The 27,886-nt window shown below is 44.6% G+C and overlaps 2 protein-coding genes across 2 annotated transcripts in view; one reads left to right on the top strand and one right to left on the bottom strand.

The window, feature by feature from the left end:
* LOC144891816 (uncharacterized) overlaps positions 1 to 27,886 on the top strand; it is a 1,036,251-nt gene that overhangs the window by 214,778 nt on the left and 793,587 nt on the right. The window lies entirely within an intron of this gene.
* Positions 1 to 27,886, bottom strand: part of BAZ1B (bromodomain adjacent to zinc finger domain 1B) — an 83,981-nt gene that overhangs the window by 8,910 nt on the left and 47,185 nt on the right. The window contains exons 17-19 of the mRNA XM_078775308.1: positions 19,155 to 19,296; positions 2,001 to 2,154; positions 388 to 461 (exon numbers count right to left, since the gene is read on the bottom strand). Coding sequence (XP_078631434.1) covers positions 388 to 461; positions 2,001 to 2,154; positions 19,155 to 19,296 — 370 coding nt within the window. The remainder of the gene's footprint in view (positions 1 to 387; positions 462 to 2,000; positions 2,155 to 19,154; positions 19,297 to 27,886) is intronic.

The raw sequence follows: 27,886 nt of genomic DNA, 5'->3' as shown, positions 1-27,886 counted from the left end.
CAACTTTTTGAGATATCCTGCTATATATCGTTTTTGGCCCTATCTCTCAATCACTTAATGGTGAAGAACTACTTAAAAAATTCAACTAGCCGGATCCGAATTTGGATCGTCACCAAAATCTAAACATTTCGTCCTTGCCACATACACTACCACTCCGCCAAATTTCGTCTGAATCCGTCCACAACTTTTTGAGATATCTTTTTCATAGACAGACAAACAGACGGGTGAAAACATAACCTCCATCCACCTTTGGTGGCGGAGGTAATGAAATAGTTCCTCAATAATAGGCTGATGTCTGTAGACATACAGACAGAGTGAACCAATTGCTTAACCACTCCTTTCACTTTGCGCTTGTGGGGTAAAAAGGCCAGAGGGGTAAGTGCTCACATGTGAGGCCACCAATGACAAGTGGCTCTCTATCTTCACTCCCTGACACAGACTCCAACTCGTCCTCAGTTGTTCTGAACGAAGGAGAGAAAATGATGTGGATTACTTCCTCACACAGGATACTCAGGCCTTGATCCACTACGACACAATCACTATGTGCACAATACACTGTTTATACGAGGGGCAGTCAATAAGTAACCTTAAAATGGCGATATAAATTCGAGAATGTAATGTGTGTAGTTGTAGACAACATGTTATATCTATGGGTAAGAGTCATGTTTTGCCTGTTTTAGATCTGGCAACATTGAGCATATGACATCAGTAGAGTTCCAAGATGGCAGCTCCCTTAGAAGCATGCACCAAGGAGGAGCAACATTCTGTCATCTGTTTCTTGGGAAGTGAGGATGCAAATCCCAGTGAAATCCATCGCAGAATGAAGATGCAATATGGTGACGCATGTTTATCGCCGCAGCAGGTGTACGACTGGGACAGGAAGTTTAAAAATGGAGTGTCCAGTGTGGCAGATGCTGCTCGGTCGGGCCGGCCTCACACAGCCGACACACCAGAAATGGTGGCAGGAGTTGAGCGCGTGCTAAGGTAAAACCGTCGCATTACGCTGGATGAAGTGGTCTCCGAATTGAACAATAGCCATGGTTCAGCACACCATATCATTCACAACGTGCTGGGGTTCCGCAAAGTGTCTGCAAGGTGGGTGCCCAGACAACTCACACCCGAACTGAAAGAATGGCGAGTGGACGCATGTGAAGAACTTCTGCGACTTTACGAAACAGAATGCGATGCTTTCTCACAGCGCGTAGTGACTGGGGAGGAAAGCTGGGTCCACTACTTTCAGCCAGAAATTAAGAGGGCAAGCAAAGAGTGGTGCCATTCAACTTCACCGAAGCCCAAAAAATTCTGCACACAGCCGTCCACTGGAAAAGTGATGCTGACGCTCTTCTAGGATAGCTGAGGCCCACTTGTAGAGCATTACATGCCCAGAGGGACCACAGTCACCAGTGCATCATATTACGACCTCCTTAAAATCATCTGAAACCAGCAATCAGATTAAAACGTCGTGGACTACTCACTACCGGTGCTTTGCTGCACCATGACAATGCTCGGCCCCATACTGCCCGTGCTACAGCTGAAACAATTGAGGACTTGCATTTTGAATGCCTTCCTCATCCACCCTACTCGCCAGACATCACCCCTTCGGATTACCACATCTTTGGGCCACTTAAAGAGGTGCTTCGTGCAACGACTTTCCGATCCGCCAAAGAGGTCCAAGAAGCGGTGCATGAATAGCTACACAAGCAGACAAATATTTTTTTCGAGAGGAATCCAGGCCTCAGAAAAGCGCTGGAAAAAAATGCATTGAACGCAATGGAGATTATGTTGAAAAATAAGTTACACACGTACATGCAATAAACAAGTCGTTAATTTTTTTTAAGGTTACTTATCGACTGCCCCTCGTACTTTTCATAATACCTTTAACAAAACTAGGTGATGTAGCAATAAATGGAGGATGTATGCCATAACCTGAACTACAGCCAAAAGATTCCTCAAAAATTTCACAGCAAATCAAGTTTCATATTTCATGCACACTCTAATACCTGGTAGTTGCAGCAGCGCGGCGTGGGGCCTGTGGTTGGCACCCAGGGCAATGCCACGGTCCATCAGGCAATTCTAGAAGGGCTGGACGCAGGCAGCTAACATGAAAAGCTTTACGGCAGATTTCACATACCGCCAACAACCTGTTGTCATCTCCTGTCAATCACAACAACCAGACAATTACCTATGACAACAAAATTATCATCTCCCATGTCCCGCACCCCCCTACCCCCCACGCCAACCACAACTAGCCATGAGGGTGAAGAAAAAATAAAGAATACACAGAAAATAAATCCCAGCAGACCCTCCACATCTAACAACAATCCGAATGTGAAGGGAGGGTAAAGGTGCAATAGAATACATGACACATGCACGTGCGTTAGAGCCAACGACTGGAGGGTTTTGGATCATCTGACCTAAGTCTTACATAGAAAACTGAAAGATTTAAAATGTGGAAAATGTGTTTGTAATTTATTAAATACGAGGCATGCATACCAGTTGAAAGCTGATACAAGGTTCGTACAGCCAAAAAAAAAAAATCAAGGACTTTTCCAGTACAAAAATACTATTTTCCAGGACAATTTTTTACTTTTTTCACAAAAACAAAGAGTGCATTTTTCACAATACAATAAACTTTACGAGTGGGGTCACCCGTGGGAATCCCACGGGTATGGACGTGTGTGACATTTGGACATCTTGATTTACATGCTGCACATTAAATTTTACAAAATGGTTAAAATGGTGTAATGAACACAATTTATTTATTTCACATAATATGTGACCCCTCACTCCTCTCCAATGCCACTCCTCCTCACACTCCTTTCCAATACCTCCTCGCACTCCTCTCCAATACCTCCTCACACTCCTCTCCAATACCCTCCTCTCCAATACCTCCTCGCACTCCTCTCAAATACCTCCTCGCACTCCTCTCAAATACCTCCTCGCACTCCTCTCCAATACCTCCTCGCACTCCTCTCCAATACCTCCTCTCCAATTCCCTCCTCGCACTCCTCTCCAATTCCCTCCTCGCACTCCTCTCCAATTCCCTCCTCGCACTCCTCTCCAATTCCCTCCTCGCACTCCTCTCCAATTCCCTCCTCGCACTCCTCTCCAATACCTCCTCGCACGCCTCTCCAATACCTCCTCGCACTCCTCTCCAATACCTCCTCGCACTCCTCTCCAATACCTCCTCGCACTCCTCTCCAATACCTCCTCGCACTCCTCTCCAATACCTCCTCGCACTCCTCTCCAACCCCTCACACTCCTCGCCAACCCCTCACACTCCTCTCCAACCCCTCACACCCCTCTCCAACCCCTCACACTCCTCTCCAACCCCCCACACTCCTCTCCAACCCCTCACACTCCTCTCTAACCTTCACACTCCTCTCCAATCCCTCACACTCCTCTCCAATACCTCCTCACACTCCTCTCCAATACCTCCTCACACTCCTCTCCAATACTCCCTCACACACCTCTCCAATACCTCCTCACACTCCTCTCCAATGCCTCCTCACACTCCTCTCCAATGCCTCCTCACACTCCTCCCCAATACCTCCTCGCACTCCTCTCCAATACCTCCTCGCACTCCTCTCCAATACCTCCTCGCACTCCTCTCCAATACCTCCCCGCACACCTCTCCAATACCTCCTCGCACACCTCTCCAATACCTCCTCGCACACCTCTCCAATTCCCTCCTCACCAACCCCTCACATGCCTCTCCAACCCCTCACACTCCTCTCCAACCCCTCACACTCCTCTCCAACCCCTCACACTCCTCTCCAATACCTCCTCGCACTCCTCTCCAATACCTCCTCGCACTCCTCTCCAATACCTCCTCGCACACCTCTCCAATTCCCTCCTCACCAACCCCTCACACTCCTCTCCAACCCCTCACACTCCTCTCCAAGCCCTCACACTCCTCTCCAACCCCTCACACTCCTCTCCAACCCCTCACACTCCTCTCCAACCCCTCACACTCCTCTCCAATACCTCCTCACACTCCTCTCCAACCCTCCTCATCGTTGTTGCAGCAGCATTCTGTGCGGTTCTCCTGTCTCGTGCGGTCTCTGTGCGGTTCTTGCTACATCCTGTTCAAGTCTGCATTGACGTTCGTCGACTGACTCGTTCGCCCGTCTCATTCGTTTTCTTGCTACATCTTGTTCAAGTCTGCGTTCTTCATCGACCGTCGCATTCATTTTGGAAATGGAAGTTTCCACGCAACGCATGAATTGTCACGATCCTCAAGAGGAAATGTCTCGTAATTATCAAATGACAAATGGCAAGTAAATTACATTGTGAAAATTAAAGATTTCAAATAAACCTATTTAAAGTGTATGCGCACATAACTAATAAAAAAAAACGAAGAAATATCTCTCGGTAATTTCCTGAAACATATTTTACTTCCGGATAATAATGTTGAATGAAATAAGAAAGAACGAAGATATATATGTCGTTTTTGTGCCGACTGTCATAAAACGTAAAAGTAATTTTTCTTAACGGAAAGAAAAAGCGAATTTTTAATATATGTCGACATTTTCCCCGAATGTTATTTTAGGCGGTGTATTTTCGTTTATCATCGTGGCGCGATTTTTATAAATATATCTCGGCAATTTCCCGTGTGTGCGTGAATGTGCTCAATTATTTCTGACACCGTCTAAAACCATCGATAAAAATTAAATCAGATGGTGAATTCGAGATTAAATCGTGAGGGTGACTCAATGAATGGGCTTTAGTTTACAGGCCTTTGAGAAATCATTTCGTTCAATAAACGGAAACTTTCATGGGATTCTCTTCCCGTTTTTTTTTTCAACCGAGTCTAACACTATGTTAGCGACTGTTTAAAATGAAATGATATATCGAATTAGAATTGAAATAAACCTGTGAGAGAGAAAGACAGCATGGGCCTAACTAAACAGGCCTCAAAGCCATTCAAGGTAATAAAATGGTGGATATTTGTTTACATGAAGCCTCTCCAAGAATGGGTGGAGGTATGGGTGGAGCTTCTCTGCAAACGGACTAAGCCACACCCCCGGACAGACGGACAGAATCACTGTAGCCTATTTAATAAACTTTATTATGAAATGACAAGTTGTTGATATTATCTTGTAATGTGTACCTGTTGTTGTCCGATGCAGATTAGTCGTCACTTTTAGGCACAAGTTTATTTACAGTTATGTACATGTACAAGCATATGTCCCAGGGTATTCATATTTACATGCTTTTCAACTGCCTGGCCTTCTCGACCAATTGCTCTTCAACTAATTTTAAGTCAACTTCCTTGTGTTTGGCCGACTCGCGTAAGCTGTTAGCTTTGCTAATGTGTGTAAAATCGTGCTCCTTCTCTGCCCTCAATGAAAAGTCATCTGCAGATTTCTGCAGGGAATCTATGTCTGTTTTAAGGGTGTAGTACTGGTGAAAAATTGAGAAAACTACATAGGTACCTTTGAGAGGCCTTTACACAAAAACAAAGTCAAGTTAATATCTAATTTTCAGTTTTTCTTGAAAGATATAATCTTGGCTTTAACTCAGACCAGTTTCAATGCTTCTTTGTCATATTACATGCATATAATTTGCATAAATTAGACCGTCAATAAAAAACAAGGAAAAACAAAGAACACATTTCTACTTCTATCTTCTATGTCACCTATCATTCTTTTGACAAAAAACTTGGTACATGTATTATACATGTGTTACTCTACTACCTGATGAGAGGATTTTGTGAAATTATGTCAAATGTTCACTAATTAGCTAATTATGCCAATTACCAGATAAAACTTGGTTGTCCTTCAATAAATCCACAATGGCTACTCCTATAAAACAAAAGCCTTCATCATTTTAAAGGAAGTGATATTCTGAATATCCTGTCCAAATTTCAGCCCAAAAGAATGATGCAAATTAAAGTTATAACAAATAATTCTACTTCCGGTTATTGAGGGGCATGTATGATGTTAGAAAATTTGGAAATTTTTCAATAATTATGGGTACTTCTATGACCTCTAATAGCATGATTCTTGTTTATAAGACTATAAGGAAACTGTTCAGCTTAAAAAAAAAAAAAAAAAAAAAAAAAAAAAATCACCTGTTCACCAGTACTACACCCTTGTCTCTTTTGCTGAATTTTAATTTCTGCCACTTCCTCTTCCATTTTACGTTTGCTGGCGATGGCTGGCTGTAGTTCCTTTGAGCGCTTCTGCTCGTCGAGATGGTCAATGGTCATGGTATCTCCTTCGAGCTGCAGTAGCAGACAACAGAAGTTTTTTTGTCCAATTCAACATTCTGAACACCCCCAACAGCATGTAAATGGTCACGTACGACTCCTCCAAAATACTCTGTAATGTGCAAGTTCGACCGTTGATTCGATTCCTTTTCTTGCAGCAAGCGTTTGTGCTTTGCGCCTTTCGAGTGGCTCTTCATCGCACTTTCACCCATGTTTCCGATATCAAAGCTTTTCTCACACAGACTGCACCGAGCTCTATGAATCGACTCTTTCTCCAACCAATCCCGATAATTGGGTTGGTTGAGCCACGCCAGATTAAAATGACAAAGCCTTGACATTCTTTTCGCTGTTCAAACACGCTGTGCGCAGTGTGCAATTGCGCATATGAAATTAGCTTCCGGGTAGATTGGACATTTCCGTGAATATGTATAATTAGTTTCCGACGTCATAGCGAAGTATGCAGCCACTCACAAAGATCTTGATATGACCCCTATGTTTTGATTGGTCCAATGCTTTACTACGATTTTACTACAAATGATTTTATGAATGGACTGACCTATTTACATTTGATAAATTGCACACGGCGAAAGGCCGACACGTCGGAGCGGCCGACAGCCATACTTTTTCGGGACTATAATAATCAATTTTTTTCCAGGACTTTCAAGGACATTTGCAGTTTTTCCAGGACTTTCCAGTACTGGAAAAACCATTTTCATTTTTCCAGGACTTTCAAGGACATTCCAGGACTGTGCGAACCTCGTGATAGGTTTGATAAATTAATTACGTAGCATTGGAACATATGTATCAATTACGTACCAGTACAACATGAGTGCTTAATCGTTAGGGTGGTGGGCTTGGGATCCTAAGGTCCTGAGTTTGAATCCTGTTCAGCTGGTGAATTAATACCAGGTGGGGTTGACTCAGCCTGTCATCCTTCTGAGGTTGGCAAAATGAGTACCAGGGTACTGGGTCCTCTCTCAAGGAGGTTGGTGGTTGGTAAAAACACCTCATTCCGTAGCACACAGTGGTGTGTGTTGGGATGGTGGGTGCTGAGGAGTCATCCAAAGACGCAGCGACGTGCTGATCCAGCATACTCTCCCATATAGTCGTGGCCAAAAATATTGGCACCCTTGCACTTTTGTCAAATAATGCACCATTTCTTCCAGAAAATGATTGAAATGAAAAAACCTTTTGTATCCACATATGTATTTCTTTGGTTTGCAGTGGAACAAAACAAAAAAAGCTGGAAAAATTACGCAATCTTAGCTTATTCCACACAGAAATCCTAAAATGGCCCAGACAATATTATTGGCACCTTTTAGAAGTTGTGAGAAATAATTAGATTTCAAGCAGGTGATTCACCATTACTTTGGAATTGAACTCACCTGTGGTGAGTTGTAGGTGCCTGCAATATAAAAATCACTCATTCAACCAGTTTGAATAGAGAGAAGAAGTCATTCTGCTGTTTGTGTCACTGTATGCACCACAATAAACATGGAGAAAAGAAAGAAAACCAGAGAATTGTCTGAGGTCAGACACAAGATTGAAGCCAAGCATGGACAATCTCAAGACTACAAGTCCATCTCCAGAGACCTTGATGTTCCTGTGTCCACCGTACGTAATGTTATCAGGACGTTTAAGGCCCATGGCACTGTAGCCAACCTCCCTGGACGTGGCCGCAAGAGAAAGCTTGATCGAAGATTGCAGTGAAGGATTGTTTGAATGGTGGAGAACACCTCGATCAACTGCCAAACAGATTCAAAATGACCTTCAGACACAAGGTACGACAGTTTCAACTTGCACCATCCGGCGCCAACTCAATGAAAGGGGGTTCCATGGTAGGAGACCCAGGAGGACCCTACTGCTGAGAGAGAGACATAAAAAAGCCTGACTGGAGTTTGCCAAAACACACCTGAACAAGCCAAAATCCATCTGGGAGAATATCCTGTGGACAGATGAGACCAAATTAGAGCTTTTTGGTAAAACACATCATCTCTATGTTTACAGAAAACAAAATGAAGCCTTCAAAGAAAAGAACACCTTCCCTACAGTCAAACATGGAAGAAGTTCAGTGATGTGTTGGGGTTGCTGTGCTGCCTCTGGCACTGGGTGCCTTGAATGTGTGCATGGCATCATGAAATCAGGAGATTACCAAGGAATTTTGAAGCGCAATGTTCAACCCAGTGTCAGAAAGCTGGGTCTCCGTCAAAGGTCATGGGTCTTGCAGCAGGACAATGACCCCAAACACACTTCAAAAAGCACCCAGGAATGGTTCAGGTCAAAACGCTGGACTGTTCTGAAGTGGCTAGAAATGAGTACAGATCAAAATCTCATTGAACACCTGTGGGGAGATCTGAAAACAGCAGTTGGGAAAAGGCACCCTTAAAATCTGGGAGAACTGGAGCAGTTTGTACAAGAAGAGCGGGCCAAACTGCCAGTGGAGAGGTGTAGGAAGCTCATTCATGGCTAGAGGCAGCGCTTGAATGCAGTTATTTTGTCCAAAGTCTGTGTTACCAAATATTAAGCCAAAGGTGTCAATAATTTTGTCAATGCCATTTCTTTTTATTTTCTGATTTAAAAGGATATATTCAGTTCTGAATCAAAAACAAAGATCCTGTAATATTAACAGTGAAATAAAGAATTGTGGAGACCAAATACTTTTGTCAATTTCAACTTATTTTTAGAGAAAATTGTAAGTTATTTGAAAAAAGTGCAATGGTGCCAATATTTTTGGCCACGAGTGTGTGTGTGTGTGTGTGTGTGTGTGTGTGTGTGTGTGTGTGTGTGTGTGTGTGTGTGTGTGTGTATGTATGTATGTATATATATATATATATATATATATATATATATATATATATATATATATATATATATATATATATATATATATATATATATATATATATATATATATATATATATATATATATATATATCTATATATATATATATATATATATATATATATATATATATATATATATATATATATATATATATATATATATATATATATATATATATATATATACATATACATATATACATATACACACATACATACATATACATACATACATACATATATACATATACATACATACATACATACATATACATACATACATACATACATATATATATATATATATATATATATATATATATATATATATATATATATATACACAGACTTGGCATTTAATATGGAATATATATTTTTTCTTGACTTGGGTTTACTTTCTTAATTCAGTATGTCAATCTAGTGAGTTTCTTTTACACTTTGGTATGTCACTGATTGTCTGTCGAGGCAAGAAGTCAACAACAGGATTATATCACAGGTGGCGTGGCAAAATGTACGGACAGGTGCATTTGATGATTGGCTTCACAGTCGGGTATATAAGGGTTGTTGCGTTCTGTATTAGTGGAAAACAACTGCTGCATGTCTCCAAAAGTTATTGCCGCTTCCTCTGGAGATGGTCCGTCAACTCGACAATGCTGTTTGTCATGGAGTGGTGGCTTTACTAAATTACGGCATGAAACAGCGTGCTATTGCTCGGCAGTATGGCATCACTCAAGGTCAGGTGTCAAAGATCCTGAAACGAAATGGTCCAAGGGGTGTCCCTACTCCAATACCGAGGCCAGGACGTCCCTGCAGAACCACAAGGAGGGATGATCGCCAGCTGCACCGGTTAGTCCGCAATGGCCGTACCAAGTCAGCTAATCGGCTTAGGGCTGAGTGGCAGCAACTGACAAATGTGCCTGTATCCAGAAGGCTAGTCAACCAACGACTGGTTCAAGCAGGCTATCGTGTCAGGCGTCCCCAGAGAAAGCCACGCCTGACCAGACAACACCGCCAGCGCCGATTGCAGTGGGCCAGAGAGCACCGTTAATGGCAGCCAGGACACTGGAATCACGTGATCTTCAGTGACGAGTCTAGATTTCTGGTCTATCGTCAAGATGGCCGCGTCCGAGTGTGCAGACAAGTGCATGAAGCCTACAACAAAGATTGTATAGTGCCAAGAGTCCAAGCTGGAGGTGGTGGGGTGACCGTTTGGGCTGCTTTTCATGCAGGGGGCAAAACTGACCTGGTTGTTCTGAATGGAAACCTGAACCAGTTCAAGTACAGGGCCAATCTGGAAGAAACATTGCTTCCATTTGCTCGTGCAGCCTTTCAAGGAAACTTTGTCTTCCAAGATGACAATGCACGGCCTCATCGTGCTCGCATGATCGAACACTTTCTTGCTGAGCGTGGTGTAGAGCATATGGAGTGGCCTGCCATGTCCCCGGATATGAATCCGATGGAGAACTTGTGGGCAGAATTAACGCGTCAAATCGACCACTTGGACCAGCAGCCGACCTCTGTGCGTGAATTGCAGCAGGCTATTGTCACTGCATGGCAAGCGATTCCTGTCCAAACCTTGGCAAATCTCGTGAACAGCATGCCTCAACGTGTACGTGCTCTCCTGAATGCTCGTGGGGGTTACACGAAGTACTGAACTGTAATTTTACTGTCCGTAATCCCAGTCGTAATTTAACTTTTGTTTTTGTTAAAAAAAATTTTGGCTAATGTGCAAAATAAAGAGATGCTTCTGGAAAACGTACAGAAGTTTAACAGTACTGTCCATGAATTGAGTTCGATATCAGTTTACATCACTTTCAAGGATCAATTTATTCGTTTCGAAATGTCAAATGTGGTTTTTGTTTCTTTTAAAGGTCACATTAACAAAATCTAGAATAATTTCAACATAATTCCAATGAACTTTTGGTTCTAAGACATCTTGAAAAGTAAGTTCACCCCCACAAAAAAAAAATTCCATATTAAATGCCAAGTCTGTATATATATATATATATATATATATATATATATATATATATATATATATATATATATATATATATATATATATATATATATATATATATATATATATATATATATATATATATATACACATATACAGTCACGTGAAAAAGTAAGTACACCCCATGTAAAGTTTTGACTTTTTCAACATATTAGTCAGGTTCACTTTGTCAATAAATTATATTTCGTTCAAAATCATGGTAGATTAGCAAACCTATACATTTTTGGAAAGGTTATAGCATAAGGAAACTAAAAATCAATGTTTACATTTGGAGAGATACCTGTATGGCGGCCATTTTGAAAATTCATCATGGCCACTGTAAAATACATATTTTGTTCTATTTCTGCCTCTAATTACCCTAAAAACTTTAAAAAATATACTAAACCTATATTTTCAGGGACAAGGAATCCAATGAAAGTATCAAATTAGTGCTATGGGGAATGGTAAGACACGAATCAAAGGTTTTGAATTGCAAAATACTGTCTTTATATTCGCGATAAGTTGCATAATCAAATACATGTTATCATTTTGTACAGGCAGTTAATAACATCAAAATGTGTCACAATAATTCATATCAACAAACATACACAGGCAGTCAGCAAAATCATATATACACATGCAGTCAGTATAACTTCACATCTACACAGGCAGTCAATGACAAAATATACACAGGCAGTCAATGGCATCAAACATACATGATTACAGAATATGCCATTTAGAGTTCGTCATCACTGTCCTGTGTGTCGTATCCGACAATATAGTCCGCATCGTTTTCACAGTCCGTTCCACACAAGCAAAGGTCGGTCAAATTGATTGGCAAATCGAATTGGTCGAATGGTCGATCGAATCGAATCGAATCGATCGAATGGTCGATCGAAGCGATTGGTCGAATTGGTCGAATGGAATTGGTCGATTGGTCGAATCGAATTGGTCGGAATTGGCAAATGTAAACATTGATTTTCAGATTTTCCATGTAATAACGTTTCCAAAAATGTATAGGTTTGCTAATCTACCATGATTTTGAACGAAAAAACATAGTGAACCTGACTATATTTCAACATACAGCTATTTGATCTTCATTTCAACAATATTGATATATAAAGGTGATATAATATAACAAATATCATGAAACATTTACATTTTGTAGTCCATTGTATAATTTAAATAAACATAAATGCAAATTTCGCATGTGGAAAAAGTAAGTACACCCTTGGCTCTAATAGGTGGTATTGCCCCCTTTGGCAGAAACAACCTCAAGTAGGCGTTTCTTATAACTGTCTACCAGTCTCTGACATGGACTGGGAGAAATTTTTGCCCACTCCTCCACGCAGAATTCTTTCAGCTGTGCGATGTTTGAGGGGTTTCTTGCATGCACAACTCGTTTCAAACCCCCCCACAACATCTCGATGGGATTTAGATCCGGGCTTTGACTTGGCCATTCCAGAACCCTCCATTTCTTTCTTTTCAGCCATTCCTTGGTGGATTTACTGGTATGTTTAGGGTCATTGTCATGTTGCAAGGTCCACCTTCGGTTGAGCTTGAACTTTCTGACAGATGGCCTCACATTATCCTCAAGCACCCTCTGGTACAATGAAGAATTCATAGTGGATTCTATGATAGTGAGCTGCCCAGGCCCTTATGCAGCAAAGCTGCATCCCCCCCCCCCCTCCCTTCCCACGCCTCCTCCCCCCAAGCCCTCTCCCTCCCACACATCTCCCTGCCCTCAAATGTTGTGTGCTCTCAAGTGTTTGTGTGCTTCCCCTTCTCTCCCCATCTTGTCTTCCGCTCCCTCTTTTTATATATCTTGTTTGTCTGGTTGATTTGTTTGTGAAGTACATGTCAGCTCTTTCACGAGCCTCGATTCAGTATACAAAAAAAAAAAAGAAAAAAAAAAGAAGATCAAATAACTATGTTGAAAAAGTCAAAACTTTACATGGGGTGTACTTACTTTTTCACGTGACTGTACACACACACACGCACGCATGCACGCACACACACACAAACACACACAACATGAGTACATCTATTATTTATGTACCAGTAGACCACGAGTACACCTACTATTTATGTACTACTAGCAGGAGTACCCAGCAAAAATTAGGCTAAAACAAAAAACAAGGGTGATTAAATAATGAACATAAACTGTATTTGTGATTTCACATACACTGTAACTACACTAACAAACGGTAATTCTGGAAGTCAGACCCATTTATTAATATGAATGCCCTGCTCCCCTAAATAGAGAAGGCAAACTACGCCTATGTATATAACTGTCATTAATTAAAAAAGGCTTCGGCAGTATAGATCGATTTTTTTTAATCCAAAAAAACCGAAGTTTTTTTCCCCCCCAAAAATTTTTTTTTTTTTGCCTAAAATGCTCCCAGGCACTCACTGATGAACCTCTGAGAGTTTGACGAAGATCCGTTCAACAATCTCTGAGAAACATGGCGACACAAACACACACAACGGCTCTCTTATATAGTAGCTAGAAACATGAGTACGTCTATTTAATTACAGTACAGGTTGGGCCATTTATCTATTCCCGGTTTTGAACTACTGCAATTTTGTTGGTAAGAAAATTAATCGAACAAAATATTTACAGTATTATACAGACTTGGCATTTAATATGGAATATTTTTTATGTGGGGGTGAACTTATTTTTCAAGATGTCTTAGAACCAAAAGTTCATTGGAATTTTTTTGAAATTATTCTAGATTTTGTTAATGTGACCTTTAAAAGAAACAAAAAACACATTTGACGTTTCAAAACAATTAAATTGATCCTTGAAAGTGATGTAAACTGATATCGAACTCAATTCATGGACAGTACTGTGTTAAACTTCTGTGCGTTTTCCAGAAGTATCTCTATTTTGCACATTAGCCAAATGTTTTTTTAACAAAAACAAAAGTTAAATTACGACTGGGATTACCGACAGTAAAATTACAGTTCAGTACTTCGTGTAACCCCCACGAGCATTCAGGAGAGCACGTACACGTTGAGGCATGCTGTTCACGAGATTTGCCAAGGTTTGGACAGGAATCGCTTGCCATGCAGTTACAATAGCCTGCTGCAATTCATGCACAGAGGTCGGCTGCTGGTCCAAGTGGTCGATTTGACGCGTTAATTCTGCCCACAAGTTCTCTATCGGATTCATATCCGGGGACATGGCAGGCAACTCCATATGCTCTACACCACGGTCAGCAAGAAAGTGTTGGATCATGCGAGCACGATGAGGCCATGCATTGTCATCTTGGAAGACAAAGTTTCCTCGAAAGGCTGCACGAGCAAATGGAAGCAATGTTTCTTCCAGAATGGCCCTGTACTTGAACTGGTTCAGGTTTCCATTCAGAACAACCAGGTCAGTTTTGCCCCCTGCATGAAAAGCAGCCCAAACGGTCACCCCACCACCTCCAGCTTGGACTCTTGGCACTATGCAATCTTTGTTGTAGGCTTCATGCACTTGTCTGCGCACTCAGACGCGGCCATCTTGACGATAGACCAGAAATCTAGACTCGTCACTGAAGGTCACGTGATTCCAGTGTCCTTGCTGCCATTGACGGTGCTCTCTGGCCCACTGCAATCGGCGCTGGCTGTGTTGTCTGGTCAGGCGTGGCTTTCTCAGGGGACGCCTGGCATGATAGCTTGCTTGAACCAGTCGTTGGTTGACTCGCCTTCTGGATACAGGCACATTTGTCAGTTGCTGCCACTCAGCCCTAAGCCGATTAGCTGACTTGGTACGGCCATTGCGGACTAACCGGTGCAGCTGGCAATCACCCCTCCTTGTGGTTCTGCGGGGACGTCCTGGCCTCGGTATTGGAGTAGGGACACCCCTCTGAGCATTTCGTTTCAGGATCTTTGACACCTGACTTTGAGTCATGCCATACTGCTGAGCAATAGCACGCTGTTTCATGCTGTAATTTCGTAAAGCCACCATTCCATGACAAACAGCATTGTCGAGTTGACGGACCACCTCCAGAGGAAGCGGCAATAACTTTTGGAGACGTGCAGCAGTTGTTTTCCACCAATACAGAACGCAACAACCCTTGTATACACGATTGTGAAGCCAATCGTCAAATGCACCTGTCCGTACATTTTGCCACGGCCACCTGTGATATAATCCTGTTGTTGACTTCTTGCTGCGACAGACAATCAGTGACATGGTTTTTTTAACAAATAAATCACCAAAGTGTAAAAGAAACTCACCAGATTGATATACTGAGTTAAGAAAGTAAACCTAAGTCAAGAAAAAAAAAATCCATATTAAATGCCAAGTCTGTAGATACATATTTCAAGTTTTTGTGAGAAGAGTTTTATTGATTTTAGAAGTGCACAAAATTAATTATTAATTTTGACGTGATTTCCAGCATTTTTCGAGCAGTATGTGCATTCCTTTCACAATGCGCCAAGACCATTTCATGTAGCATTCTGACCGTAATGTCTCCAAAAGCTGCTTGAATCTGTTCTTTCATGTCTTGAATGTTTGCTTGTTGAGTTGCGTAAACCTTGTCCTTATGGAAGGCCCACAAGAAAAAACATTGCACGGGGTGAGGTCTGGCAAATGATGGGGCCAGGGCATATTGGGCGAACCACGACCCATCCACTGGTCAGGAAAAGTCTTGTTGAGCCATTCGCAGACCTGGCGATCGCAGAGGGTAATTTAATTGACTTGTTCCTGTCACAGGGTGTGGTTGGAACGTTCGAGAAGGCTGCGGACGTGTCGATATAACCGTTGCGCAAAGCCACCAGGTGCAGTTGGCATTTGGAAAGCATCGAGCAGCAGGAGATGAACGAGCGCGGTCAGCAGTTGTTTGAGAGTTACGAGATCGGAGAAAGACGCGCATGAACCAAGATACGCGTTCGTATTAAAGTGGCGCTCGGTTGAGCTTAAGGCCGAGCCTATATTGCATTGGGTTACGCGAGGGATAGCGCGCTGGTTGCTAAACGCGCTGTGGAACCGCCCAGCCGCGCTGAGAGACACGTACATTTCCTTCCTGCCTCATCTGCTGCCTTTGTTCGAGGGACGCGCTACGAGGATCCTTCCACCACCTGCTGGCCATCTTCGCGGGACGTGCTAGGACCGTGGAGAGCACGCCGGGCTGCCGTTCCTGGACGACAAAGGCAGCGTGAGAACAGCATCCTGCCTGCAATTTCCCTGTGTGAGTGCAAACGGGCCCGTGTCTGGGAATTTATAATAAGACTGCTTAAGTTCTGCTCTGTGTCTGTTTTCTACCAAATTGTACATAAGTGTAAATAATAATTAAACCTGTGTTCTTCCTTTGATTCTACCACTTTTGTGATTTCCATCATTGACTAAGTGTGGTACGAATAAAACCGCTCTAGTCGGGGTCCAATATTAACGGTGACTGCACGGACCACGTGGTACGTAATCCGCTCGGTGTACTCAAATTACACGTGGCTCGTGCGAGGCTTGTTTCCCCGCTTCCGTGGCGGCGCAGGTATTTAGGTACGAGCGAGACTTGGTCCCGAACCCTTACCTTGCGTTTGCCCGGAAGAGGCGTTTCAAGTCTCGGTTACGCCAGGCCCAGAAAGAACAAGGGGCCTAATCCCCCCTTGGTAAGGGTAAGGAGGGCGGCGGAAAACCGTAACAGTATTAAATAGGTATAATTAAGCAAATTATTTACACCAGAAAACAAACCGCACAAAAATCCTGGCGAGGGTCAGCAATCTCTGATTGCTCTCTCTATTACTCAGCAATATATTACTACATATAAAATAGTGTGCTGCTTCCATGTGCTTTGAAAGGGTTTCTGCTGTAGTAGAATAATAAATGTTACCCTTTGAACTGCAACTTTAAGCTCCCATTCCCACTTCTTCAATGCCAGAAAAGGGCTTTTAAAACAGGCATCCTATAGCAATGACACGCAAGGAGGGAGCGGGAAATGCACTGAGGGTGAGCGGCAGGAAGGATGCAGGGATGGCTGTGGGAGCACACGGGGGGTAGGGGGTGGGAGCGGCGGCGCAGGGAAGACAAGGAGGGGCGAGGTGCGATGGACGCAGGGAGAGGGTGGGGGCCACACAATGAGAGAGTTGCACGGTAGTCGCATGGAGGGGCTGGGTGCGTGGGAACGCATTGGGGGGGAGTGGGGAGGGGGTGGGCATGCGGCAGACGCAAGGAGGTGCTGAGTATGTGGGAGAGGGAGGGGGCGGACATAGAGTGGAAGGGACATGGGTGGACGGACACTATGAGGGGCACAAATAAGGAGAGGGGATGGGAGGGCACAAGCATGAATGTGAGGATGTGGGGGTGCTGACATGAAGGGGTTTAACATCTCCCTTTTCTTCTCCTCTCCCTGGTCAAGGCTGGAATACCTCAAGGCAGTGTGTTCTCGACCCCATCTTATTCATAATCTTCATCAATTTATCTCTCTAACTCTCTAGAAAATCATCTTTATCTCTTTGCTGATGACTCCACTCTTGACAAAATCACAATCTGGTCAAAAACTTAGAATATGTCTTTCAACCCTGAAAAATCCCACACACTCACTCTGTCTCTCCAAAAGGACCGTTCCGCAAACCCTCCCATCTTTCTCAACAACCGTCTCAACGAGGTTCAGTTACTCAAACTCTTGGGCCTCACTCTCAGCCATGATCTCTCTTGGGCAAGCCACATTTCAAAATTGGCCTCCAAATTCAAAGGCCGACCGGGCATCCTCCGTCGTGCAAAGTCCTTCCTTGGCACACCTGAGCTCCTATACACCTACAAGGCTTTCATCCGCAGCTTAATAGAGTACTGCTCTCCCCTCTGGGCTGGCACCCCTGCCTCACATCTTGCTCAGCTTGACTCCATGGAAACTAAAGCTTTCAAGGTCATTGGAATATCTCGCAATGAAGCAGAGTCCCTTAGGCCTATCACTTTGCCATCGCCGACAGGGTGGTGGTCTCTGTCTTCTTCCACCTCATTTCTGCTCTTGTACCCTCTGCCTTCTCCATGCTCTGCACCCTCCTACCCCACCCCCATGTATCTGCAGAAAGCACACGGTCCACCAGAAACCCCCTCCTCGTGAAACAGCCTAAACCCAGAACCACTGCATTCATTTATTCCTCTTTTCCCACCTTTGGAACCAACTTCCACACTCTTCAATCTCATTCTTCTTTCCAGGTCTTCAAGACAGCTGTTCTCCATCATCATTCCAGAACCATGATGTTTTCTTCACCCATTAAACCACCTCCCACCCCTCCGAAAACTTTGCTTACATATCCATCTTGTTCATCCCTTGCATTCTCCCCAACCAATCATTGTTACTTACATCCCCTGGTTGGCCATCTCCGTCGACTTTCTCCATCTGCCTGCTGTCGGCATTTCCTCTTTCTCCTGCTGTTCCTTTTGCTATGTTGTGTCCAGATCTGTTCTGTGTTCAAGCTCTTCCACAAGCCTAGATCTTGTATAATAAAAAAAGTGCAACTGACTTTATTCAATCTACTGGAGCGGCAGAGACCATGTCAGTACGAACCTTTATAAAATATATCTGGATTACTGTTCTCACCAACGTTGGTTTCAAATATGAAGAAAATCATAAGCTAGAATTTAAATGCAAAAATTGAAGGTGGAAGGGTGGTGGATGGAGTCGGGAAGAAATTCTCATGTCGATGGTCTTTAAATTATGTTTCACTTTTTTTTCTCTTTACAACAGCAAGGCTCATGGAAGAGCAAGGTAGAAAAGAGTGGGCAAACATTAAGGGAATGAATGAACCTTAAGGGAGTGAATGAACCGGAAAAGAGGAGAGGGAGGAGGGGAGGCAACACTGAAACCAGCAATTGAAATCGTTGGGTTAGGAAAGATAAATGGGAGTAATAAAGACCATGGGTCATAATTGGGGATGACAAGAGATGGCATAATAGTGTGGTAGAATATTTTTGCTGACAGCCACCAGCCTCTGGAAGGTGGTTCCATAAATGGGAGAAGCGAGGAATAAAAGATTTGACCTATGCAGTCAGTTTGGAATACCACTCTTAATTAGGAAGGTTTTCGAAAGTGACAGATATTGTGACATGGACAAGGATGTGAATTGGAGGGAGACTTAAAAATGCATGCAGAGGAATTTGCAGGACGCACCTTTGCCCCGACAAACTCTGCAATGAGCCAATTTTGCCGACAGGCCCCAATCCACACAGGCGTTTAGCATGGCCAGGAGGAAGTGAAGACGAGAAAAAGTCATCGCCTCTCGTACTGCCACACGCCATCGTAGCAGCCCAGTCTGCAAAGCAAACATCATGTGTGATCTGACAACACCGCAGATAAGACTTATCAGTTGCATCTCAACAAGAGCTACTCATTTGCTATTTGAAGTTGATTGACAATGGCATTTTCATGATGATCAAGAGTCTGCTGTGGATAATCCTTGTTCAGGATGAGTGCATACATAGACATCAACAGGAAGACATTAATATATATTGTTGCGGATTTGAGAATCCTGCACATTGGTAATTGTTGTAAATATCACCTCTGTAAATAATGTAATGATTCCTGTAAATACCTCCATTTGTGTAAAGGTCAAAGGTCGTCCCCTTAGCTAGTCCATGTACAAGCACGTAGCCAATCATAGAACCTCTCTATAGTTATTTCTTTATTATGTGTATCAGTTAAGGCTCTGTTTTCCACTAGTTGACATTGCATTGCACCAAATGAAATAAGATAGATCCCCTTTTCAAATTCCCAAAAACATCATTGCCAACCGCAATTGCCAACTGCATTTGACTCCATTACGCACACGGTCAAGCCAACGAACAAGGGCGTTGCCCGCACATCGTCATCAGAAGGTGGAGCCAAGAAAGCCCTTGCCGACCAACCAAGGATGAGTGGGTATGGCTCAAGAGGGTGGGGTTATAAAACCCATTGCATTAGCCCCCACCAGAGAGATGCGTAAGAGTTCAGTTGAGGAGGAGTTGAATTGCGCTGAACCAAGTCAGGCTTGCGGTTCTGCCGAGAGAGAGACGACGCTGTCCAGCCCCTGCGCTCGCGCAGCTTTGACGCGCAGCTTCAACGCGCTGCTACGCGGGGACCAGTTTGCGGTGGAATCGGTGGCCGTCCACTTCCAGCCCCGACGTCCCGTGTGGGATCAAGCTCCAGCCCAGCGTCCAGCTGAACCTTCCTCTCCTTCCAGCCATTCGTTCCTGCCTTCATTCCCCTTTTGTGTACGTGAGTTTGTCTTGTTTGTTCTGTCTGGGGAATAAGTTAAGCCTGTGTAGATAAGCTAGAATTGCACTGTGTCTTCTTCTCCTTCTGTAATTATTTTCGTATCTTTCCTTCTCCCTTTCTTTGATTGTGTACATAATTAGTAATAAATTCCTGTTCTTCCTACCTTTGCCTTCTTTCCTTCACATCCGTTCGTTTTAGAGGTTTCCACATTGAACACCTGTGGCACGATTTGGCCAACGCTCAGGATCGGGTTTAGTCTTTGCTAATGGTTTGAACTCCGGGTTGCTAAAACCGCTCGGCAATTAGTCCATCTAAAACCGGGGTTCGAGCAGAAGTTATTCCCTCGTTCCCGGCTGGCGGTAGTAATTAGGTACGTAGCGAGCCCCTAGGCCTAACAAACCCTACCGACCGTTGGTCCGGGAAGGACGTTATAGCTCCAGGATCGGAGACGGCCAGTGCAAATAGAAGGGGGATTAACCCCCCCCACCCCCTCCCGCTATGGGGAGCGCCGTACTCCGTTTCCGTAACAATATATATTGTCGTGCAACTCCGGTTAACACCAGAGACCGCAGATAGGCTTAAACGGTTTTATTGGAGGCGACGACCAAACACGGATTCGGCTATAAAACGCGGGAGGAGGAAGGAAAATGGAAGGCTGCGGCAAAAGCTTACCTTGGTGAAATGACGGCAGCTTCGATCCTGCAGGAAAATTAATTCAAACGAACGACCAAAGTAAAATGTACAAAAATAGAGATTTATTCCACGGAACCCGAAACAAAGAACGTGACGGGAATAAAATAAACTAAATCGGGATCCCACATACCAGACCTCAAATACAAACGAGGAATAAGAATCACCAAAAGAAAAACGTTCGTTATGTTTGGGGGAAATGGGTAATGGCCTTATCTGGTCCTGTCGTCTTGTCTTTGGCTGCCATCCAACACAGCTCCGTTTGGCCCCGATGCACCCACGAGGTCCCTCGCTCCAGCACCACAGCACCGAGCACCGCTCCAAGCACAAGCACCGCTCCAAGCACCACGAGGTCGATCTTCACACACGATCGGCCTCCCACGTCCCAATCAGCTCTCCCGAAGCAAACGTGCAAGAAAGCAAGCGAACTCCACTCGGCTATGACAACTCAACTCGGGCTGCGCAAGACGAAGCGCCGGATGTCCAAAAGGGCTAGCTGCGCAAAACAAGAGCACGAACCGCAAGAGCCGCAAGAGAGCACTGCCAGACGCAAGAGAACTGCAAATGTCCTTCGGCGCACCCTTAAATAACCTTACCGCGGTGGTGACGTCAGCCCTGGCGCGCCACCCAATCAGTGCCCTCCACCAACTCGCCGGCTGGAGGTTCACGCCTACCGCGCCACCCCAACACTCGTTCCCTGTTCCGTGGTCATAGCGCGTGGCACTCGATGTGGCTAGGCCTGTCGGAGGTGTAATTGGCGGCGGCCATCATCGGCGGTGCCCCGGCCTGGTTTCCTTGCCTGTTCGTCTTTCACAGTCACTGTCAGGGAAGGGAGTTATTTAATGTTGCGCTAGGGACCTAACTACGTGTCTATGTTGGTGTGCATTGCCATAAGGGACAACGGTTTAGCTACCAGGTGTGACACACAGGGGCGCTACTCTTTAATCCCTACGCTACTTATCACTCGAACATCCTGGTATGCTCACAGGTATACTCTTAACCGACAAAACGCCTAAACACACATAACTTATTACAGGTCAGATTCCTTACCGCGACAAGCGAAGCACTCTACCTATTCAGATCTAGCTGGCTCTACATATCACTACCCCACCCGACATAACAATATACTGTATATATATATACAGTATATAGAGCAGACCACGCTTGTTTGCACTTCCGGTTCACTCAATCCCATTCGCTCAGCTCCTCTGTTTGTTCAAGAACTAATTCGAGACCCTTGAACCAAACATACCCAAATGTTCAGTGTCTACTGAAGTCTTCGAAAAAAAAATTGAACTTTGAATTCATTGTTTTTTGGGATATATAAAAAACCACCGTTTAGAGGCCATTTTTCCCCGCAAGGCGGGGGTTGGCCTTTTCGGGGACCGTGGTAGTTGTTGTTTTTTGGTCCCCTTTTTGAAGCAATGTTTTACGGCCGGATGCCCTTCCTGACGCCAACCCTTTTTGCCGCCTTCAACGACAAACAGGGAATTACCAGTGAAGTGGTACTCAATTAGCCGACCTCGGAAGGATGACAGGCTGAGTCAACCCCCCTGGCATTAATTCGGCGATCGACCGAGATTCGAACCCAGGATCCTAGGATCCTAAGCCGGCACCCTAGCCGCTAGCCCAACACCAGGGATTTTTGGGGATATATCTTCTTCTTAAAATATATAAAGCTCTGTTTGTGTATTGTTACGTGCTCCTCCCCGACCCCCTGGTCACGGTGTACCTCCGAGCCCCGAGAGGAGTCACGGCAGAAAAATGTGTTATTCTGTATGTCAAAGATCAATGGAGAAGCCACCCCAATTGTTACTCACAAACAAATATTGTATTAAGATCACACAAGAATAACAGTCCAACAATAATAGTATTCAAAAGTACAATCAAAATGTCCTATGATGGTACCATCAGTTTTGTAATATATAACTCACTGTGCTCCAAGTGAGTGAAACAAGAACATCCCCAATGTCTCTTATTCCCGGCTTCAAGACAAAGTTGTTCGCTCCAGCGATCGCCAGAACGATGTCCAATCGAGACCAGAATCCCGTTTGGATGGCAAGAACAGTCCCGCTGCCAAAGCGGGGCAAAGGCGCCCTCAAGGCGACTGGGAAATCCAAAGGCGCCCTCCAGGCGACGGGGAAGTCACACCCTCAGGTATGGACGTATTAACCTTCAAAAAGCCACGTCACACACACACGCCAGATCCACGTCTGAATGCGGTGAAAATGGTCAAAGGGAGATGAAACCGTGAGTGAAGCGCAAGTCCGGCGCGAGTCAAAATGGCCGACGGCCCGGTCTCGTGGCGCAACGGCACGACGATGATTCTCTCCTGAATCGATTGCAAAACCTGACACGCAGGTTAATCTGTCACAGCGATAACCACTCTGTCGCAGGAATCCCTTTCCTGGGAAACCCAAAAGTTCACTCGTGACTCTTGCTCGCCAACGTTCGCTCCAGACCGCAAAGCAACTCGGCTTTCTTCTGACTCCTTCGCTCCGCCTTCTTTTCCTCTTCGTCGTCCGGTTCCCGATCCGGTTTCCGATTTATTTTAACACTAACTTTTTCTCCTTTTGAAAACAGTTCCTAAAAATAAACCTTTTGAAAACAATAATAGTACATGGAATCAGAAATGTTTACATTGGATGAAAACCACCACAACGGAAGTGACGAATCCGTAACAGTATGTACCTTGGCATCTTTATTTTTGTGGCATCTGACATGCAGAACGTTGAGCAGGTCTCATCAGGCGAATCAAAATGGAACATAAAGTTAAGTTTGTGTAATAATGTACCCAGTTATTTTTATTAATTTCAGTGATCTCGGTAGCAATCTGTGGAATTTATACACCGACCGTATTATATCTATCTATTATATATATAAAACACAGTTTGTGTGTGTGTGTGTGTGTGTGTGTGTGTGTGTGTAATGTTACCGATAGACTCCTAAACGGAGAGGCTCACGTACTTGATATTTGGCACAGACATGGCCATTGAGCCTGGGAAGAACATGGCCGACCTAAAAATATATTTCATAATATTTTTTTACCATATTTTTACCTCAGCGCGGAATATTATGACCGGAATCTGACCGGTAGCAGAGCAGCGCGCTGATTCGCTCAGAGCGATCACGTGATGTTCGTTGCCGCCATTAACTCAGTTACGCGTTCGCACGTATTTCAGAGCGAAAAGCGATTGTGTTTTTGCCGGGTACTTCTGCATGATTAGCATTTAGCATGATTTAGCATGATTTAGCATAGATAGTAGCATGTTTCACATAGATTTTTTTTTAGCGAGCAGAAGTATCCGGCATTGTACGAATAATATATAGATAGTGCCGTGTAGGGCGGAGTGATGCCGCTGTGGGAGGGACCGAGCAAGGTCGCTGTGGGCGGGACCGAGCGAGGTCGCTGTGGGCGGGGCCGGGCGAGGTCGCTGTGGGCGGGACCGAGCGAGGTCCCTGTGGGCGGGACCGAGTGAGGTCGCTGTGGGCGGGGCCGAGCGAGGCAGCAATGGGCGGGGCCGAGCGAGGTCTGCTTTAGTGCGTTGCCGTTGCCGTTGCCTGGTATAAAAAGATGGTGCTTGATGCTCTCTGCGTCAAGATACGGACTTGATGTCCGTATCTTTACAACAGACATTCCAATGATGATGATGATAAATGTAATACCACTCAAGGAAGGCCCACAACTCAAGAGAGTGGAAAAAAACAATAAAATGAACAAAAATAAGGGGAAGGAGAAGCAACCACTCAGAAGAATGACAGAAAATCATTTCCCTTAAATTTACCGTGTTCAACAACTAGCACGACCAGATACAGGACACCAAAATAATTTCCCTTACACATATCGTGTCCACCAACCAGCAAGACCATACCACTTACCTCTGGATCAAACTGTATTTAAAATATTCAAACGGTTTTTACATGCTGCCGTCTCCTAGCAACCAATGAAATTTTTCAAAAATATTGTAGTACATTTATTTTTTAATAATGTACCATATTTACGGCAGTATATTTATTTACGCCATGAGTAAGGAAGGAAAATTTCCAGCGCGCTGATTCGCTCATTCGCGCTCATTGATGACGATCACGATCACGTGATGACGTGATCACGAATGATGTTCGTGACGCGATCACGTGATGTTCCTTGCCGCCATAAACTCACAGCAAGTAGCATAGATTTTAGCATGATTAGCATGATTTAGCATGATTTAGCATAGATAGTAGCATGTTTCACATAGATTTTTTTTCAGAGAGGAATATTATACACGGATTCTCACCGGTGGCAGAGCAGCGCGCTGATTCGCTCAGAGCGATACAGTCGTGGCGACTAGGGTGCGGAGTATCAGTCGACCCAACCGTATCGGGCCGGGCGGCGAATTTCTCTGCCAGCACGCGTCCGAAATTCCCCGGGTACGGCATCACGTATCCCTGTGTCCCCGGCGTCAGAGGCGCCAACAGGGTCGGGTGACGAAGGGGGTAACTCCAAGTCGTCGGGCCCGGGTAGTCTCGAAGAGGGGAGGGTCGGTGGACTGTCGGCGATGGGAGCGTCGGGAGAGGCCATAGTCTCATAGATGGGTTCGATCGGTTCGTCCGATTCCCTACTAAGGTCGTCGACCCCGCAAGGGGCAAGGTGACGAACGGAGACAGTAGTCTCACGGCCATCAGACGTCATCACACGAGCATGCTCAGGATTAGCCTGGAGAATCTGCACTTTGTCCACTAGGGGGTCGTACTTGCTCGCGCGAACCGCCCGTTTCAGGTAGGCCGGCCCGGGCCCAGCGAGCCAACTGGGCAAAGACCGTATACACCCCGAGCTCCTGGGGTGGTGGAAAAGTCGCTCGTGGGGAGTTTGGTTGGTTGCCGTACTCAGGAGAGCCCTGATCGAGTTCAACGCCGCAGGTAGCGACCAAGCCCATTTATCGAGGCCCCGGCCGAGGGTCCGGAGGTGGAGCATGACGGCCCTCCAGATAATCCCGTTGAAGCGTTCGATCTGCCCATTAGCCTGGGGTCTGTACGGCGTGGTGTAACTAGACGCAATGTTATTTTGGAGCAGATAGCTGCGCACCTCCTGAGACAAGAAGACCGCACCCCGGTCGGTATGGACATAGGCCGGGTAACCGAACATTGAGAACAAGTTCTGTAAGCATCGCATCACCGTGGCAGCAGTCATGTCCGCGCACGTATAAGCAAAGGGGAATCGCGAGTACTCATCAACGATAGTGAGCAGCTAGCGAGAGCCGCTCGACACCGGCAATGGGCCCTTGAAATCCATCGCCAAGCGTTCCCACGGGCGTGTAGCCTTCACCAGAGTCCCCATGGGAGGGTTATAGAAACGCGGTTTGATTTCCGCGCAGATAGCGCAGTCGCGACAGATACGGCGGATATCGTCAATCGAGTAAGGGAGATTCCCACTCCGCACGAAATGAGCGAAACGCGTTACGCCGGGATGGCCCGCAGTGGCATGCAGCACCCGTAGGCCCTCCAAAGAGGTGATACCAGCACATGTAGCCGGGCGTGATAAGGCATCGGCGGCCTGGTTATCCTTCCCCGGGCGATATTTGATGGTGTAACCGAAGTCGGCGTATGTAACAGAAGTACATATATATATATATTAGGGTGGGCTTCAAAAAATCAAAATGCAGATTTTCTCCGGGACATGGTCTATTTTTGTTCCTTTTGGTGTTAAAGGAAACCACACCAAATTTGAATGGAATCCAATACAATTTAGGGGTGCCACATCAGTGATGAATTTTCCCCCATGCAAAAATAGGAATTCCCATTTTTTGGGCTGTATATACACAAAATAAATACATAATTATATATATACATTAAATATAATATTAAAAATAAATATATAGTAAATATACATTAAATAATAAATATACATAAATACACATTATACATTATATATATACAATATATTATACATACAGTTTTGAGACTTCCTATGATCACTATCTGGGCAATTTTCATGCATGTTTTGTACAGGTTCCCAGTGTCAGGGGTACGCTTTTTTAGTGTGTAATATGTAGGCCTAACTTATTGACTGTGGCTCTTTTGTAGAGAGTGACCCTGTGGAGTAAGAATTAACAGGATTTTACCCACATTCTTGCTTATTTTGCAGATATGGCATGTACTAGTACCAGTGTTTCATTGAAAACTCGGGCTCAGGATAATGTGTTTCTCATTGGGTCCACTTCTGGAGATGCCATCAAAGGTGCCAAGCTCCCGACTGTGCATCAATCTCTTGTCCTGTTTTTCCATCACCTGAAGAAGGAGAATCGCACTGCCCGGGAGAGTGCAACCCTCACCATTGAAGAGGTTGTGAAGTTCTGGGAAAAAGCTCACCTACCTACAACGACGAAGCAGCACTGCATCCATCGTTTGGAGAGGCTATATGAAGAATGGAGGAGCCTCCAAAAAGGTGCAAAGCGGGGTGGTGCGACCCAAGAGAAAAAGGAAGCATCCTTCAAGGCCTCCTTGGAGAAGACGTTTGATCTTAGGCATGCAGATTCGGAGGCCATAATCACCAACCCCGAGGACAGGAAGTTTCTTCACGATCAATTCTCAGAGAGGAAGGCTTCAATGGGATCTGTAGACACTGTGTTGGAAGCAAAAACGTTCTTGTGTGTTTGAAAGATCAGCAGCCACGAGATGATTATCGTGAACTCCTAGAACTGACTGTCATCTACATGGGAGGAATCCCACCTCGTGGAATCCGGATCATGGCTCCAGGAGCAATGCACAGAGCCAGATGGATGGCAAAAGCACTATATTCACTACAGGTGTTCATGTTTCGGTCAGAGTTCCACTTGACACTTCGAGAGGCGAGAGAACTCCGAGCCTTCAACATTTTTGTCTGCCTTGTGTATGTACAGGCTTGGTTTCGGGCTCCACAAGCTATTGAGGCTCCCCTGAATGACATTAACCTCTTCAAAAAGTTGGAAAAATTGAACAAA

The sequence above is a fragment of the Myxine glutinosa genome, chromosome 4 (assembly GCF_964187855.1).
Source record: "Myxine glutinosa chromosome 4, kmMyxGlut1.1, whole genome shotgun sequence".
Taxonomy (NCBI): domain Eukaryota; kingdom Metazoa; phylum Chordata; class Myxini; order Myxiniformes; family Myxinidae; genus Myxine; species Myxine glutinosa.
The sequence above is the reverse complement of the archived record's forward strand: the minus strand, read 5'-3'. Positions and strand labels throughout refer to the sequence as shown.